The sequence below is a fragment of the Epinephelus lanceolatus genome, chromosome 1 (assembly GCF_041903045.1).
Source record: "Epinephelus lanceolatus isolate andai-2023 chromosome 1, ASM4190304v1, whole genome shotgun sequence".
Taxonomy (NCBI): domain Eukaryota; kingdom Metazoa; phylum Chordata; class Actinopteri; order Perciformes; family Serranidae; genus Epinephelus; species Epinephelus lanceolatus.
Window position 1 is genome coordinate 10,560,677 of NC_135734.1, and position 17,772 is coordinate 10,578,448.

At 41.7% G+C, this 17,772-nt stretch overlaps 2 protein-coding genes across 2 annotated transcripts; one reads left to right on the forward strand and one right to left on the reverse strand.

Moving 5' to 3' along the window:
- The first annotated feature begins 660 nt into the window (after window positions 1–660).
- On the forward strand, window positions 661–3,929 carry gpr27 (G protein-coupled receptor 27). Its single transcript, XM_033625944.2, has one exon. The coding sequence runs from the start codon at window positions 1,436–1,438 to the stop codon at window positions 2,549–2,551; it is 1,116 nt and encodes a 371-aa protein (XP_033481835.1). The 5' UTR covers window positions 661–1,435; the 3' UTR covers window positions 2,552–3,929.
- Window positions 3,930–11,111: 7,182 nt separating this feature from the next.
- On the reverse strand, window positions 11,112–13,635 carry prok2 (prokineticin 2). The gene is made up of 3 exons (XM_033627825.2): window positions 13,374–13,635; window positions 11,609–11,734; window positions 11,112–11,313 (listed from the first exon to the last, which is right to left on the reverse strand). Exons 1-3 carry the CDS (start codon window positions 13,566–13,568, stop codon window positions 11,188–11,190), a joined length of 447 nt encoding a protein of 148 aa, XP_033483716.2. The 5' UTR covers window positions 13,569–13,635; the 3' UTR covers window positions 11,112–11,187.
- Between the last annotated feature and the right edge of the window lie 4,137 nt (window positions 13,636–17,772).

The following is a 17,772-nucleotide window of genomic DNA, read 5'->3' on the forward strand; positions in this document are numbered from 1 at the left end:
ATGGAGTCTTGTAGGTTCGGCGATAATGATTCTGGGGCTGTTTCTGGTTAAACAAAAAAAGATTGTACTCCTCAACAAAAAGGTCTGTCTGTGTAGGGATAATTTCCAGAAAGTTGTCAGACACTTGTAATAACAATCTGAGCCTGTCAGTGGCAAAAACAAGCACTTTTAATGGGCTTAAACTGATGGTGCACAATTGCCCTTTAATGTTACATTGCAGTCAGTTTGCTGCTGCCGGCTGCCGTGGTCTCGCTCAGTACTGGACCAGTTTTAAATATTGTTGTCTCCACTTAGACACAAAAACAAGGGAAACAGAGTCCAGATTGAAAAATACCAACATTACCCTTTAAGTATGTAATCTTATTCTTCTATGACCTCAAGTAAGAAGCCATAAGACAGTTACAAAATGACCTATGGCCAAGAATTCTGCCTCTTTTTCTTTTATTTTTGTCTTTTAATAAACTCATTTTATTAGATGGATGATGTTCACAAAGAAATATTATGAGATATTTGTGAGCCTGTGTGTTTCAAAAAGTTTTTCTAGCAATAATTAAGACTAGAAATTTACATTAATAGACAATTAAATGCGCTTGACTCCTTAAATATCCCTATAATTGTAATATGATATATAATAATCTTATATTTGTGTTGTTGTTTTTTTTACTAAAAGTTCAAGTTATTTTTTATAACCTGCACATCAGATATTTGTCTGGATGACACACTCCCTATAGATTGCAATAGACAAGGACCGGCAGATGAGACTCCTGACTGATCCCAGGCCTGCTCACTACATGCAAGCGGACGTGCGTCGCATAGGCTAGACGCTGCTGTGTGAGATCCGCCTATAGACCCATACAGGCGCTCCCACCTCTGCGAGCCTCCCATCTCCACTCGGCTTTTACCAACATGTTTGCTTTGCCAGGCTAGCTATATATAACTCGTGTTTTAGCTGCAGCTGATGAGGCTGTGGATGCGTAATTGCGCACAACACTGTCTGCTTTTCTATTCCTCAAGACGAACGGGAGACCTCCGCCATCGGTGGAAACGGAGATGCGTTTTCTGAGCCGCTCGTCTGCTGAACGGATGCCTTCCGAGATGGTGAATGAAGCTAAACCGGGCTGCCTCTATTCAGCAGAGACTGGAGCAACAGACAGGGATGCTTTTTGTACCGGACACTTGTGAGATGAAGGACAAGAAGAAAAAGAAGAAATATTACTAGATGCTTTTTATTTGTTTCTGTGGTGGGGATCATAGCACATCGGGATGGATGCGAGCCGATGTTAAACGGATGCTGTGAGTGGAATTTATTCCTCAGCGGTTTCTCTGTTAAAGGGGCGGCGGATCGTGTTGGTTTTTGTTTTCCATTCAGGTTTGGCAGGATACTACCGCTCGTCGATGAATTGATGTGGGAATACGCGCTACCTCGGCTGCATAGATGGCAAACACAAGTGAGTTTGGGGAGGGCAGCCCGTCCTTACAGAACTATGCGTTCGCGGCCTCTGCGGTCAAGCTGGCCTCCCTGGGTCTGATCATGGGCATCAGCCTACTGGGCAACGCGTCGCTGTCGCTGCTGCTGCTGAAGGACGGCTCGCTGCACAAGGCTCCCTACTATTTCCTGCTGGACCTGTGCCTGGCAGACGTGGTCCGCTCCGCAGTCTGTTTCCCCTTCGTGATGGCATCGATCAGCGGCGGCTCCGCCTGGCCGTACAGCGCGCTCAGCTGCAAGATCGTCGCCTTCATGTCGGTGCTCTTCTGCTTCCACGTCGCCTTCCTGCTCTTCTGCGTCAGCGTCACCCGGTACATGGCGATCGCCCACCACAGGTTTTACTACAAGCGGATGAATCTGTGTACGTGCGTGGCGGTCATCTGCATGGTGTGGACTCTCTCAGTGGCTATGGCTTTCCCTCCGGTCTTCGACGTGGGCACCTACAAATTCATCCGTGAGGAGGAGCAGTGCATCTTCGAGCACCGCTACGTGAAGGCGAACGACACCCTGGGCTTCATGCTGATGCTGGCCGTCATCGTGGGGACGACGCATGTGGTTTACATTAAGATGCTGTGCTTCGTCTACGATCACCGCAAGATGAAGCCGGCTCAGCTGGTCCCTGCCATCAGCCAGAACTGGACCTTCCACGGCCCCGGAGCCACCGGGCAGGCCGCCGCCAACTGGATCGCCGGGTTCGGACGTGGACCCACCCCGCCGACGCTGGTGGGCATCAGGCAAGCATCGCACCCTGGCAACAGGAGGCTGCTGGTGTTGGACGAGTTTAAGATGGAGAAACGAATCGGGAAAATGTACTACATGATCACACTGACCTTCCTCATCATGTGGGCTCCCTATATAAGCGCCTGCTACCTGAGAATATTTGTGCGGGGAGCCCCGGTCCCGCAGCTCTACCTGAGCGCTGCGGTTTGGATGAGCTTCGCCCAGGCGGGAGCGAACCCCATCATCAGCTTCATGTTCAACAAGGAGCTCCGGATGCGCCTCAGAGCCTCTTTCCCCTGCTGCCTGGGAACACAGACACCCATGGAGCCATACTGTGTCATCTGAACCTTACAAGGCCCCAAAATACTGCCAAAGACACATTACATCTTGTTTCAGAATGTACGCAGACTGCTCCCCAAAATGTGTTTGCACACGCACACAGGGATGTTGAGGAGTGTGAGCCCACTTCAGTTCAATTTATCTCCATTTTTATTTGTGGAAAAAGATTTTACCCACTGTTTTAATCTGACAAAAACTTGAATATGATGTAAATTAATTCTATATTTTACTCATCAGAATCAGAATATTTAAAGCTACATGAGGCAGATTATGAGATGGAAGCATAATGTGAGGTTTTTGTCTGCTTCACCAACTGAGCATCATGTTTAAGCCACCTTTTAATTTACTGTAGCTGACATTAAATCCAAATATATGGTATAGCCTTTATGACAATAGGGGAGAGCGGGGTCAGTTGGGGCATTTTTGTATCAACATGAAATAACCTTCCATTACTCACAGACAACTTGAATAGCAATGGAAATAATTAGAGCCCTAGACAGTTAGGCTGCAGGTGTCTGCTAACAATTTCCAATTTTTACAATTTTCAAACCTCAAACATGAAAGACAATTTTTAAAATGTACAAGCATGCATTTTCCCAACATTCTGCCACCCCGGACAGTGGGTAGGGTCGGAAGGAATAGTCAGAAGGTCTCCACTTTGTGGTTAAAAGGGTCAGGATCAGGGTTTGTCTAAGTATGAGCATGGTGAATGGCATAGGCTTTTAAACTTGCCAAAAAGGCACTGTCCCATCTGACCCCGCTCTCCCCTATGTGTCATGTTATGTCCTGGAGACATTTTTTATGCCCTCTTCAATATCAGCCCTTTTGGTCTGCTACGATATTGTACATGAATGTCACTTTGACTATTTGTTTGTATATTTTGAAATTATGTCCCAGCACACCTATTTGAGGTTATTTGCCTTTTGCTGAACTGACGACTGAAACAGAACTACTTTTATCAGCGGATTAGAGTCAGTTTCTCTGGCATCTGTGACACACTCGGTTTCTAGTCGTTTGGATACCACAAATGAGACAAAGATCTCAGTATATTTTTAATGAGGACAACGTCACATTTGTAAATACTGTAAAGCTCCTTTCCCTCGTTCCTTCTGCTTTTTTTAACCAGATATGTTGTATATTTCATAACCCATTGGGATTCTTTGTGTTGAAAAGGTGTTGAAACTCACTTTAAAGGTATTTTGCAAATTCTTATTCTTCTTCATGGATCAGTTGTGTTGAGAAATGGGTTAATTCTCTTCTGAGTATACAGTTATCATTCTTTTTCTACGGACATGAACATGAAAATGTTAACAATTTGGTGCTTTGAGAAGGATGTTTGCATTGTTTGTATTTCTTAGCAAATAAATAAGACATGGATGATAAATTGCTTGGGTTCTATGATCTATTTTGAAGAAGATGTCTTTACTTGATCTGGTCCTGCTCTTGATAGCATGCTCACCAACACTTATCCTGTCTTGTGTACTGTGGTCAGTGTTTTCTTATGTGTCCTGACAGCTCCCTGAGAACAGGTGTGAGATTGTTGCGTTGGGTTTTAAATGGAGAGGGTGATAGATTTTCCACTTGAGGTAAAAGTGAGAGTTGCAGCCCATATTATAACAAAATGGCTGCTGAATCAATACAGACTTTGTTATCTTAGTGTTTCTATTGTGGATTTCTCCTTATCAGGACCGTAGCACCTTTAAGATAACTGAGCCCTTAGTATTTATTCTGTGGCTTTACATATTTTAAAAAGGTGCTCAAACAATTAAGATTTGCACTTCTATCAAGCAGGGGACTCACAAGAAACAGGTTAAGAGAAGAATGATCAGAATTGTAGCAGTGGAAACGGAAATAACTTGATATTTAGAATGTGTCAAGTTTCAAATCCTACATTGCCTATAAAGCAGCTGAATAGCATCTAAATTCCCAATTATTTCAAACCCCACAGCGCCACTTGGTAATGTTCGCTCTGTGTCAAAAAATGTTTGCATTTGCGTTTCTTCAAACCACAGATATGGTACATTTGTAAGTACATATTCAGCAGATACACTGAAACTTAGCAATGCTGTGATTAATGCGTTTATGTTTAGGCACTAAAACTACTTGGTTATGGTTAGGAGAAGGTCATGTTTTGCATGCACAAAAGCCCCTGGAAAAGCAGTGACAGGTCGCTAAAAACACCTTTGTTTGGCAGCACATAAGCTGCTGGAAAAGCAGTGACAGGTCTCTAAGAAATGTCCCATGTTTGGTGGCACAAAAGCCGCTAGAAAAGTAGTGATGAGTCAATAAAAAACATATTTGGTGTCACAAAAGCTGCTGGTAAAACGTTGACAGGTCGCTAAAAAACACCCATGTTTGACAGCACAAAAGTCGCTGGGAAAGCAGTGATGGATAGCTAAGAAACACCTATATTTGGTGTCACAAAAGCTGTTGGAAAAGCAGTGATAGGTCTTTAGAAAAACATCCATGTTTGGAGGAACAAAAGCCACTAGAAAAATAGTGATGAGTCAATAAAAAACACTTACTTTTGGTGTCACAAAATCTGCTGGAAAAGCAGTGACGGTCACTAAAAACAGTTAAATTTGGTTGCATTAAAGCTACTGGAAAAGCCAAATGGGTTGCTAAAAAGCCCCTGTTCGGCAGTACAAAAGCCACCAGAAAAGCAGTGACTTGTCTCTAAAAACATCTTTGTTTGGCAGCACAAAAGTTACTGGGAGAGCAGTGATGGATTGCTAAAATAAAACTATATTTGGTGTCACAAAAGCTGCTGAAAAAGCAGTGACAGGTCGCCATGTTTGGTGGTACAAAAGCTTCTAGAAAAGTAGGAATGGTGGGGTGTCGGTGGCTTAGTGGATAGAGCAGGTGCCCCATGTACAAGGCTGTTGCTGTAGCGCCCCGGGTCCGACTCCAGCCTGTGGCCCTTTGCTGCATGTCACTCCCTCTCTTTCTCCCCCCCTTTCACGCTTGACTGTCCTATCAATTAAAGGCAATAATGCCCCAAAAAATATCTTTAAAAAAAAAGACAAGTAGGAATAGGTCAATAAAAAACATTTATGTTTGGCTTCACTAAATCTGCTGGAAATTGCAGTGACGGTCACTTAAAACAGCTGTATTCGGTGACACAAAAGCTACTGGAAAAGTCAAGATGGGTTGCTAAAAACACCTACATTTGGCATCACAAAATCTGCAGGAAAAGCGGTGATGGATCAATGCAAAACAACTGGTGTTGTTGTTGTTGGTTTTGAACAGTGTCTGCAGTGGTCATCTTGCTTAGGTGTCACACCAACCACCATCCCCTCTACTTCCTGATGACATGGTCAGCTCATATGATATGTCACTTTATAAACGTTGATATACGTAGGGGGCACAGTGGTACAGTGGTTAGCAATATTGCCTCACAGCAAGAGAGTTCTGGGTTCCTCCCACAGTCCAAAAATATACAGGTGAAGTTAACTGGTGACTCTAAATTGCCTGTAGGTGTGAATGTGAGCATGGCTGTCTGTCTCTATGTGTCAGCCCTGTGATAGTCTGGCGACCTGTCCAGGGGGTACCCTGCCTCTCGCCCAATGTCAGCTGAGGTAAGCTCCAGCCCCCCGTTAACCTGAAAAACAAGTGGTCACGAATATGATACGTATAAAACATCCAATGTGACGTTTGCAGAGAACATAAAAAGGACAGTTTCCTCTGGCGACTGGACTGTTGTGTTTGAAATTTACAAAGTCTCAAGGGTTATTTTTTAGTCTTACAAAAAGCTCATCCAAACTCACAAAAGACATTATACACCTGTTTTCAAAGACTGATCAGGGCTACTTGTGACAAGTAAACTAAATTTCATGTGTAAATTTAGCAGAGTGCCCCTTTAATAACCAGAGACATGGTAGATTCAGCAGTGAATAAAAATGTGCATGTGGTCGGGATATTTTAGGCTGATTACAGTATTTTTAGACTCAATATATTTAAATTCCTGTCAGCATGATAAAGGCTTTAAGCATTTACACTGTCATGCTGGAAAACAAAATATAAATGAACAGTTAACTGCATAACAAATATTAAAAAGAGACTGAGACTCGGGGTGCATTATGGGGTCTCAGGTGGAATAATGACCTCAATATATCTAAAATCCATGGCTACAGCCTTCCTAAGATTCAGTGTATGAGTGTTTAACATCAGTTTGAAACGGAGAATCTAAAAGGATACCTTTGCTCTTTGATTTTGACACCAAACCTCAACTTGACATTTACCACCAATGTTTACTACCAGTGAAAAATCTTCTGCTGTCAAACTAATAATAGCTGGTGGGAAAAGAGTGTCATGTCAAATCATCAATGTGTGGCAAGCACCAAACAACAAAATGCGACCAGAAATACGATGTAAACTGCTTGTAGATGCTAAGTTAAAAGGTCAGAGGTTTGACTTTTCCTTCTCAACAAAGCGGTTATTAAACACTTAATTTGATTTGTTTCAATGGGCTGTTTGTGTATCACCTGGTTCCTTATCAAACTCCCTCAAATCCCAATCTCCTCCTCCCTCCTTAAGCCAGTAGCAGGCTATTGATTCAGCTAATTGCGGTTGCATTCATTGACATCGGCTTCGATTACACCAAACCGCAGCTTTGAAAGGCTGAGCACTTCTCTCAGTACACACTTTAATCACTATGATTTAGTGAGGTGTTGGTGAGCTCTCTGATCTGCAGTTCAACACCAAGCTCCTCCACACACTGTCTGCCCTCAGTGCATCCATGACCATTAGCATCACAACATGCCTGCTTGTTCCTGACAGCTGGCTGGGCTCTGTTACCAGCGTGCTGAGGTTTCATGGTATAATTGCTGTGGCTCCTCAGCTGCAGGAAGCCCCTCACCTGCACGTGCTCTCGTGCAATGCAAATGCAGGTCGGGTATTTTTGGTACATCATGTTGTCTTCGGGGCACGCAGGCTCTGTTGTGATGCTGGGGAAATGTGACTATTTTTGCTCAGCTTGTACTGCTGGCTCTTTTATTGACCTTTTCAGTCTTTCTAACCACTAAGCAGCCTTGCTGACCTCTGTTCTCCTCACAGGGTTTTCCTAAAATAATATTTGGACAGTTGGAAATGTAGCGTTTTTTATGAGGCTGGGTCGGGTATCCAAAGTTTCTTTAACTAACTAACTTTACTGTCTAAGAATTTATCAGAAATGTCATCCATTTAACATTACACTCCAAGGATCAAAATTGATGGAGATATCATCGTTTGTATTCCAAGAATTCTTCCTCTTGTCAAAACTTGGCACCTACATTACCCACAATGCAACTTTAACTGCCAACAGTTTGGTAAAGATTTGAGTGTGTTATGCTAGTAGCGGTAAATGTAGCCTCAAGTAGAGCATGCTGCAGAGATCTAGTTTGCTCACTTTTTCCCACTCCACACACGCCCCATTTGTTTCACGTTCAAACTTGTAGTCTTCAGCCCAGGGCCAGCCATAGACATTTGGGGGCCCTTAGTGGATTTGGTTTGGGGTTCCTCTTCACATTAATTATGCGTCGAACCAGCTCTGCTTCAGCTCCAACTGAGGCTGATTCAAGTGACATCACAATGTCTCAGACCTCACATTGCTCCCTCTGGAGCCCCAAAAGACTGTATACAACTTTTTCACATATGCAGTAGTACTCTTCAACACCTTTAAACTGACTTTCATGTGTAAAATTGGATGAGTTCCCTTTAAAGACGTTGTGAATTTAAAATAGATGTTTACGTTTGTTATCATACAGTATATGTCTTGCACTGATTCAGTCGCCTATTTGCCAAAATCTGGCCCAACGGTGACAAAAATTTGGGTATTCTTATTTTAGAGTTTGTCACTTCCTGAAAACAATAGAAAACGCTGATCATTCATTCTGCACTTAGGGGTGTAAACCAATTTTGTGTCAACACTTTCTCAAGTTCTTATGTCCCTCCCCCATGACTGTAAATTCTTCCAGTTACAGACGAGCATACGAAACCTTTGAGCTAGCTTGCAGTTATAGGTCATTACTGTATGTTAAGTTGAACTTACTCCCAGGGTTACTGCTGACCAGCAACAGCACACCATTATTAGGTCTGTCATTACTGTTGCCATTGTTAGCACTGTTAGTGCTGTAAGCATCACTGATAGCGTTGTCCTGACCTACTTTGTTAGGACAGCGTCATCATGGAAGTGTAACAAAACCCCCCCACTCCCAAGGTCGCCCCAGTGAGTCTGAGCTGACCCAGTTCACATTATTAACTCTGTCAGCACTGTTGCCATGTATGCACCATTAGCGCCCCTATTTTGGCTCAGCTACCTTTATGTTCATTTGCAAGGTCAGATTTGCTGCTACATTTCTATTGGATACCAAAACCCTCCCTAGCTTCCTGCTTTCACAGGAAACACATAAATATGTGGACTCACACTCTGCTAGCCGTCCCATGGGGTTCCATTTTAATTATTGATTTAAGTGCTGAATATTTTCTCAGTTAAATGATTGTTCTATGAGATGTCAAAAAGTTGTGAAAAATGGCCATCACAGGCCCACATACTCACATGTTCTGGAGGTTTCAAATGGATCACACATGGCTCATCAACAGATTCAGTTTGCTCAGTTGCTATGGAATTGTACATGTCCAGTTTACTACCACATAAAACAAAGGAAAAGAGCTAATGCTTACATTTAAGAAGTTGTATCAACGTAAAGTTTGACATTTATGCTTAAACATGACTTAAGTGATGACCAGAGTAGCTAAATAATTAATTTATCATTAATAGACTTACAGTTTCAGCCCTTATTGGGTAATATACTTTACTACTTAAGGCTCTAGAGAGTTCTTGTTTCATTCCTACAGTCATATTTCATTTTTTGCATGTTGTGTCACTGCCACAGTAAATTAGAACAAATGGTGTCTGAAGTTCCCGAGATGTCACCAGTATCTGTTTCCGGTGGCTTTGTATTCCTTGATGCACCCTCGTGTTCTCATTATCTGGGACATTGCCTCATCGCACATCACTCCAATGAGGATGTGAGGCTGTTCGAGTGCTCTCATGTCCAGAGACACAGAAGACCAACATCCATTTCAAAAGTATAAGACTGATGTGAGTCATTGTGTTACACATTGGACAAATCTAATTATAGCTATGAGCTTCAAACAAATGCTGTGAATCACAGCCCGACAGTGATTAATTCCATAGCTGTCTTACTGTTTCCTGTCATTACAAAGCCCCGCTGCCAAGGTGAATGTGAGAAAAAACGCCCGTCTCCTTCATCTCTCAACCACAGCTAAGATGTTGTCACCATTTCTCTCTTTGTACTTTGCTGTTGGAAAGCAATTAAGCAAGAAACAATAGTGTGGCATGTGCATTTTAGTTATGAGTGGATAATGAAACTGTCACCTATCCTGCATGTCACTCAGCATGTCATTTTATACCAGAGAATTAACATGTGTTTCTCTTCATGTTTCCCTAGAGGGCAGCTGAAAGCTCACCCAAAACTACTGCAGAGCACTGTGAGACATGCAGTATAACCACAGTGTAACATAGAGCATGTCATTTGAAATCAAGATTATACAAGAGGGCTTGTTTCCATGTGTATCCCATGTGAAAGTTTTGACTACTTTATTAAATTTCCTTATCTTAAACTCATCAATCAATGCCTACATAATCAGGCTTCTCAGCAGCTCAGTGACCTTGAGGTTCCACTTAGAGTTTCGGGCTCAGTAACATGTGGAGCTGTAAAGTCCCCCAACATAAATCCTCATTAGAACCAACAGCTTTTTCTGTTTGGGGGAATCGACGTGGAATTCTTTACCTGCAGAACTCAAACTGGATCCTGACGGGAACCACTTTAAACTCAAACTGAACTGGATTTGGAGGAGGATCAATCATGTAGTCATGAATGAATAATCTTGTGCTTCTTGTTTTATGTATATATATATATATATATATATATATATATATATATATATATATATATATGTTTTTGTGCAATTTGGATTATCACTAGTAAGAGTCTGCATTTCACACAATGGAAAATATCTATGTATTTTAAAATGTACTAACAAATATAGAATATGTAAATAAACATTTGACGTACAGAGGTAAAAAAACAAACATTCAAAATAGCAAAGTGTTTAGTTAGAAACTACAGAATATGAAGCAGTCTTGTAATATTCGCAAAACAACTCTCATCAGTGACAGCAGGGAGCAACAGCAGCAGCCCGCCATTATGTTAAATATTTTATTGCTTCTAAAAATCCAAGGGAGCATTTTCCTTTAAATATACAGTTTAATTTAGGGCTGGGCAATGTGGAGAATATGCAAAATACATAATGTGATTTGCACTAACAATCACCAGTTATATGGATATAAGGCAAATAATAGAGCGGCTAGGACAGTCTGGTGAGTCCATAAAATTATATCTCTTTACTGTAATGCAGCCTTTAAAACCAGGAAACACTTTTGATATTATGACTCCAAAATCTGAGACGATATCTATGTCTCATTTCAAAATAACGATATAATATTGATATCTTGCCCAGCCCTAGTTTAATCTTAACCTGAACCACAAAGAAGACACATTACTAAACATATCTCTTTATTCAAAATAAATTAAAAACAAAAAAGTGCAGTGTATGTAGCAGAAAGTGTAAGCTGGTCCTCAGAGGTAGTAATCTGGATACTTGTATGGTGAGAGACATTTGGATCTCCCTTCATCTATAGTGATACACGACAGGTTGGGCAGGCAGGGGCAAGTATGGTGCAGTCTTTTCCCATTGAAAGGAACCTGGAAGCAGAAAGGGAGACATCTTTGGTGTGAGATTCATTTCAATTTCATCGGGCATAATGGATGAACAGTGGAAGGTGGTGAAATGTCAGAGACACAAGACTTAGGAAGTGTAGTTCTTATTAACTGCTTCTTCGATGTTGTTTTCCCGGCCTCCTGTCCTGTGTGGGAAAGTGTGGGTCGAGGTGCTTTGAGAGTGATCACACAAAAGCATCGCTGCCATGATACCACTGCGCGGGGACAAATCAATGACATGTGACACCTCACAGACGAGGTGACAATACATCTGTCTCACCTTGTGGCTCATGGGGTGACAGTCGTCTCCTTCTTGTCCCATGGGCGTGCACATACGCAGGCTGCGGATCCACAAACTCACCGCACAGCACATCCCTCCTCCGCACTGAGAATCCCTCTCACAGGCCTGCGATCAGGTGCACACACGCACACACACACCCACGCGCGCACGCACGCACACACCCACCCACACACAGACACACACACACACACACACACACAGAGTTTAGATGCTGTGATTTAAGACTTGTGCATTACATTAAGTCACTTTCGACCTACATTTAAATCTGTAATAATAATTACCAGCTAATAATTAATGTGCACTAGTTAGCATAATTCCTTAATAATCTTTCCTCATTACATGTATCAATTTAATGACTGTCACTATCTGTTAACATCAGCTTTATGTTATGAGATCTTTGCAGTTTCAGGTATGAAAATTTAGAAATAAAATGTGGTCCTACACTTAATGAGCAGCTGTCACTGGTGTAACTGGTGCTATGTCTAATCAAAGGGAAGGTGTAACTGGTAATTATGTATGTAAAGATATAATACATACCGGTGTGTGTAATGTTATGTGATGTAATTAAACACAATTATATGCTAATTATTATCTTAACAGGAAAATGCAGGATGTGGTTGTGAGCTTTTAGATAGGTGAGAAATGTATTTGCAGCTGAAGTGTGATCAAACTGCAAACTGCTGTTACCTTAACAGTATATTATGCTAATGACATAGTGTTACTACACCATTAGTCATATCATACCTCAACAAAAACACCTCGGGATTGGCAGTGATTTATTGTTGTGAGTGTGCGGATGAGAAGCTGAGTGACAGTTCTCACTTTGGAGGAGACGAGGGGAACACAATGAAGAGTAACAGAAGTGATTTCATGTGACAGACATGGATGAAATCACTTTCAGTTTTACAGCTGCACGCTCCTCGCTCGTTTCACATCAGCGACCAGAGGGCTGTTGTGGCAGGGATGGCTGTTTTATTAACAGGTTATGGCCATGATTTATGCTGATGGAATTATGGAAATCCTGATTTGGAAAGAGGAAATAATTCAAAGAATAACTCTGCAACTTCACGAGTGGGTTGTTAGGAACTGACACATATATATTTTTAGATAAACTGATAGACATACTGCACTTATCATCAACAGCCCTTCACGCTTTTATAATATCAAAAAAGCTGATCACAGACTGTATGTGTGGCATCTCTGAAACTTATTTATTTCACTTTTTTAAAAATCATTTTTAGTCTCCTCAAAAAAGATTTTTTTTTTTTACATAATGTTGTAAAATGTCTCATTTTTAGCACGAGATATTTTTAAAACCCCGAACGCTGAGTTAACCTTAAAAAACACAGCAAGACTCAAATACTTAAATAATTATTTGCCAATATTTTCATCAAAGGACAGATGTTACAATAAAGCATAAAAAGTATAAGCATAAATAAGCATGATACAAGCACACATACAAAGCATTCTCTTAGTCCTGCAGTGTCACTTCATTTATTTATTAATGAAATGCAATTGTTTACTAGAATGTTGTAATTTCTTTTGCGTTAAAGAGTTTAAGTATCTTCCATTTGAAGTGTTAAAAATGTCTCCATTCTTCATGGTAATAATTGATGGTAAGTTTTCTTTTTTTATTTTGCCTTTTAGACCCCAAAAAATGTTAAGCAGTTCACATCAGCAACATTGTCCACACAGAGAGCCTCCCAAAGCCCCGTGAGGTATCAAACTGTTTGCTCCCACTTACCCCTGTGATGACTGCTGAGGATCCGTGGGACACCAGCAACAGGAAGAAGAGTAGTAGAAAGAAGGACCTCATGACGAAGAGCTGTCTCTGGGCTGCGGTGCCCTCCAGGGTGAAAAGTAAGAATGCTGAGGCTGTTGAACCTTGCCGCATGTGCATATGTGACAGACCGAAGAGACAAGTGGCCTTCAAACTCATGTGTTGAGGGCTGGCAGAGGTTTATAAACCCAGCCCGCCATTCAGACACTCAGTGAGTCACTCACACCAGCATCACTTCACAAAAAAAAAAAAAAAAAGCAAAACAAAGACCAAGGTAAACTTCAACATGACAATGCCCTCGCCTTTCATGTTCTGAAAATGCTCTTTTCCTTTAAAACAGATTGTTATAAGGGACAAAGCTTATTTTACACTTAAATGTGCTAAACCTCAAGATTAGTGCAGACGATTCTGTGTTGCATCCAGTTATATTCATCTTTTTCCCCCGCTCACCTTTTTAGATTCCAAGGCCACAGTTTTGAATGCATCCTTCGAAACCTACTCTCAATAGTGTTCTCAACAATGAAAGCATTTCTGAGGCCACTGCTCTCCTGAAAATAAAAATCCCTGAATGGTACAGGCCACTTTTTATCTCAAACCATAATTACTGATTTCCATTCTGAGCTACAACAATGGTCATTTACTTGATAAATATACTGTAACACTAGGAGACGCATGGAGAAGTCTCATAGCTCCTTAACACTGCCTGTTCAGGGTGGGAATGTTGCGCTGTAATTTCAACTCATGGTTCTTTAAAAAAGTGCCATTGCAAAATTGGGGGACAGAGTTGTCTCACCTTTAAGCTGCCAGTAGAGGTTGTAACCGCGCCAACAAGGAATGAGGGCAGGTCGGGAACATGGACAGGATGAGTTTGACATATTTATGACATGTTATTTGTACCAGCCACTGCCAGCAGATTTAAAAAGCAGCTAGCAGCAGTTAGCAGCTAACTCAAAGAAGAACAGCGGCCGAAAATGTCTGCAAATTGGTGAGGTGAGGAGCTCCTTACTCTTCGAGCATAGGGCGAAATAAGCCACCATACAGCAAAGATGGTAAATGATTGTTATTGCTATATTATGCCATTGCTGTTGTTTATAAAGCACTGCTGACATCTGTGTTATATGACACAGAGGCTGACGCTGTTGTGTTACATGTCACACCTGTCATGCCTCTTTTTCTTCTCGGATGCCGGCATGCTGTCTAAAATCACACAGTGGGGCGGCATGATGCCCCCGCTGTTTGGTTCTGTGTAAAGCCCAGTATACACAAATATGACCAACATGATAGAAATGTGGCAGTATGGTTCGGTTGTGGCTCAAAAACGGTGGTGAGAGAGGTTCAAGGGTGGCCAATGTCTTGCGGTCAAAGACAGCCTGGGAATAAATTCTGACAGTGTCAGAAATTTGGGATGGCCAGCTCACTGTGTGACTGCTGTTATGACCTTCATCCACTAACCAACCAACAGAAATGCAGCATGAAATGACGAGGCCAAAGACCAAATCCAAACAAACAGATGGATAGCAGCTGACCGTGGAAGCAAAACACGCTAAAATAAATGTGTGGGATTACAGCAAAGAAGAAAACCTTGTGGAGTTGTGGCAGCAGAGGCCTCGCCTGTATGATGTGTCCTCCACCTCTTACCATGATCACGTAAAGAGGAACAAAACATGGAAGGAAATGGTGCACACAGTTGTTGCAGTTGCACACACACAGACATGTTATAGTATATAGTGCCCACAAAGCAGCTTTAGGTTGTTTAATAATGTGACCCTCAAAGTTGGAGTAGTAATAACAGGAGCAGCTTGTGCACTCAGTATGGGAAGTTATTGCACCCTCCATTGTAGCCTGCAATTCAGTAGACACTGTCACTGTACAGTCTGCATACATCAGACTTGATGGGCCCTATTTAGATGGTCTAAAGCGGATGGTGGAGGGCGCATAATCAATGTCGCAAGTGTCATTGCTATTTAGATGCAGGCGCAGTTGTCATTTTCATGCCCTGCGCCCTCGTCGTCTAACTAGCAAACAAACTTGCGCTTCTCTGGGTGTGTTGGTCTAAAAATGAGGAGTGGTCAGGCGCAGTCATGGCGCGTTGCTAGTTAGATGACATAAAAAGCAAATGAGCCAGTGACCAACAAAAACCTGGTCTAAAGTCAACGGCGCAGTATTTCGCTGTTAAACAAGTTAGTTATATGCGTCTCTAGGCGGGTGCACAACGCGCGTGCACTCTGCTCAGACACACAGGGAGCAGCCACACATATGCAAAAGACAACAAATAAAAATATGATTACAATGTGAAAGGTTATTATTGTGCAGATTAAAATATTTATCAGAAACACATCTTAATGGTCAGTCATTAATCAGAATGATCTAATCTCAGTAATAATGATCATCATAATTTGTAATAATGACAAATGAAATTGTGAAATTATCTGACCAATCAATGACTTTTTTTTGATTGAAAACCAAAGCCCACACATTGCGTTTATTTTAACATGTTATACTAGGCTACATTATATACTAGGCTATATTATATTATTATATTGTTATCTGAGTTTAGAGAGGACACACATGCAAATAAGAGGCAGAACAGAGCTCTAGGAAACATGTGAAAACAATTAACAAACGCGGGTGGGGGAGAAAACGTTGAACAGGTCCTAGCTGCAGGATCAGCACCTCGGGGAGCACCGCGGCAGTCCTGACAGCTGTGCTCTGTTATATGATGAAAACAGGTTTGAATAATATTCCACAGATATTTAGTAAGATCTTTCTTGTATTAGTGATCCCACGCCTGCTTTACCTCGGGGAGCTTGGGTGCCTGTCTGCTGTCCCCATAGATCTGGTTCTGACGGGCCTTCACCTCCCGCACGAGGAGATCCGCCTCCTCAGCTGTAAAACACTCACTCTTTCCAGTTGGTAGGTCCACCATCTAACTAGCTCTCCGCCATGCGCTCCAATCGCGCCTATTTTAAAGGGAATAAGAGGTGACACTCTGATTGGCTTATTAAATGATACGCCCAAAACACACCCATGACTAATTCACAGAGTAAGTCCAACCCTTTTAGACTCTCTGCCACGGCACACAGTCTGAAAATGCGCTGTCTAACTAGCAAGTGACTGGGACACCCCCATGCGCCGCATGCCTACCGCTTCGCATTTTAGACCATCTAAATAGGGCCCAATGTTGTACCCAAGTTTATTAGATCCATGTCACACAGTGTAGCTTGCACTAAACTTAAAACCTCACAGTCTGTGGGAGGCTTAAGAAAAGCAAAGGCAGCATAATGAAGGGACTTCATAGCGGCCCTATATCGAGTTCTTTGTGTAAAAAGGGCTATTGTCGTTGCCTAGATAAACTACATCAGTCCATTATTATGGCAGCCCTGAGGTCTTAACGCACTGCAAATTAAGAAAACACATGCAAATAGACATATCACAAGCAAATAAAGAAACAGCTTCACCAATTTGACAGCGCACAAGAGCACTTTTTGATGACACATGCGCAGCATTAGAAAAAGCACTGGAGAAAGCTCACAACGGACAAAGTGATGCACACGGATGAACTAATGCAATATATATCCTTTCCCCAAGAGTGTTCTGCCTACTACCACCCTACTGTGCTGCCCTAACCCTGACCATATCTGACCTCAAAGCATCAACATGTTAAATACTAGCCAGTCGCAGCACAATAGGGCAGGATTAGGTGAAACACTCGGGTTGGGTTGCTGCCATGGCTTTCATCTTTTTTGTTTATTATAACATTGTAATCAGGATTCAGATATTATTGCAGATATTTGCTGCTAAGCTAGCATTAGCGTTAGCCAGCTAACACAAGGTTAACCTGTTTTATTAATTGACTGTTTTTCGTCAGATCATCTGATATTACAGGCTAATCATAAGCAAAAGGCTAATGTTAGTAATTGGTGAAGATGTTTTCTAAATGCTGTGATGTTTTGTTTTGTTTTTTTTTTATCTGTTGAGCTCTCAGGGCCACATTACATTATATTGTATAGTGCTGATCACATACTTACCCTCCCCTAAAACGTGACAGAAGATTATATGTCAACCAATTTGATAATCAGTCAGTCTTTTAAGTAATTCACCAGGAAGAAGTCGTCACAGTCACAGTCATCACAATTTGAAATCACAGATCCTCTGTGAAACTTCTCACACAACGAAATTTTAATGGTCTTTTTCAGTCAGATTTAATGATGACAATTAAAGATGATTAGTGGCAAAAGACAAATTAACACCCCGACATGGAAAAACATAGCAAACGTATACAGATGATGATGATAATGATGATGACTATGATGATGAGTTAGGAACCTGTGGAGAAACCTCAGATTACTGTAGTGAAGAAAAA

Excerpts from the sequence above, each read along its gene's own strand:
- gpr27 (XM_033625944.2), top strand. The coding sequence starts at position 1,436 with ATGGCAAACACAAGTGAGTTTGGGGAGGGCAGCCCGTCCTTACAGAAC.
- prok2 (XM_033627825.2), bottom strand. The coding sequence starts at position 13,568 with ATGAGTTTGAAGGCCACTTGTCTCTTCGGTCTGTCACATATGCACATG. Across the intron at positions 11,735-13,373 it reads CCTCAGCAGTCATCACAGGG|GCCTGTGAGAGGGATTCTCA; the intron begins GTAAGTGGGAGC and ends ACCTGATCGCAG. Across the intron at positions 11,314-11,608 it reads GTCACCCCATGAGCCACAAG|GTTCCTTTCAATGGGAAAAG; the intron begins GTGAGACAGATG and ends TTCTGCTTCCAG.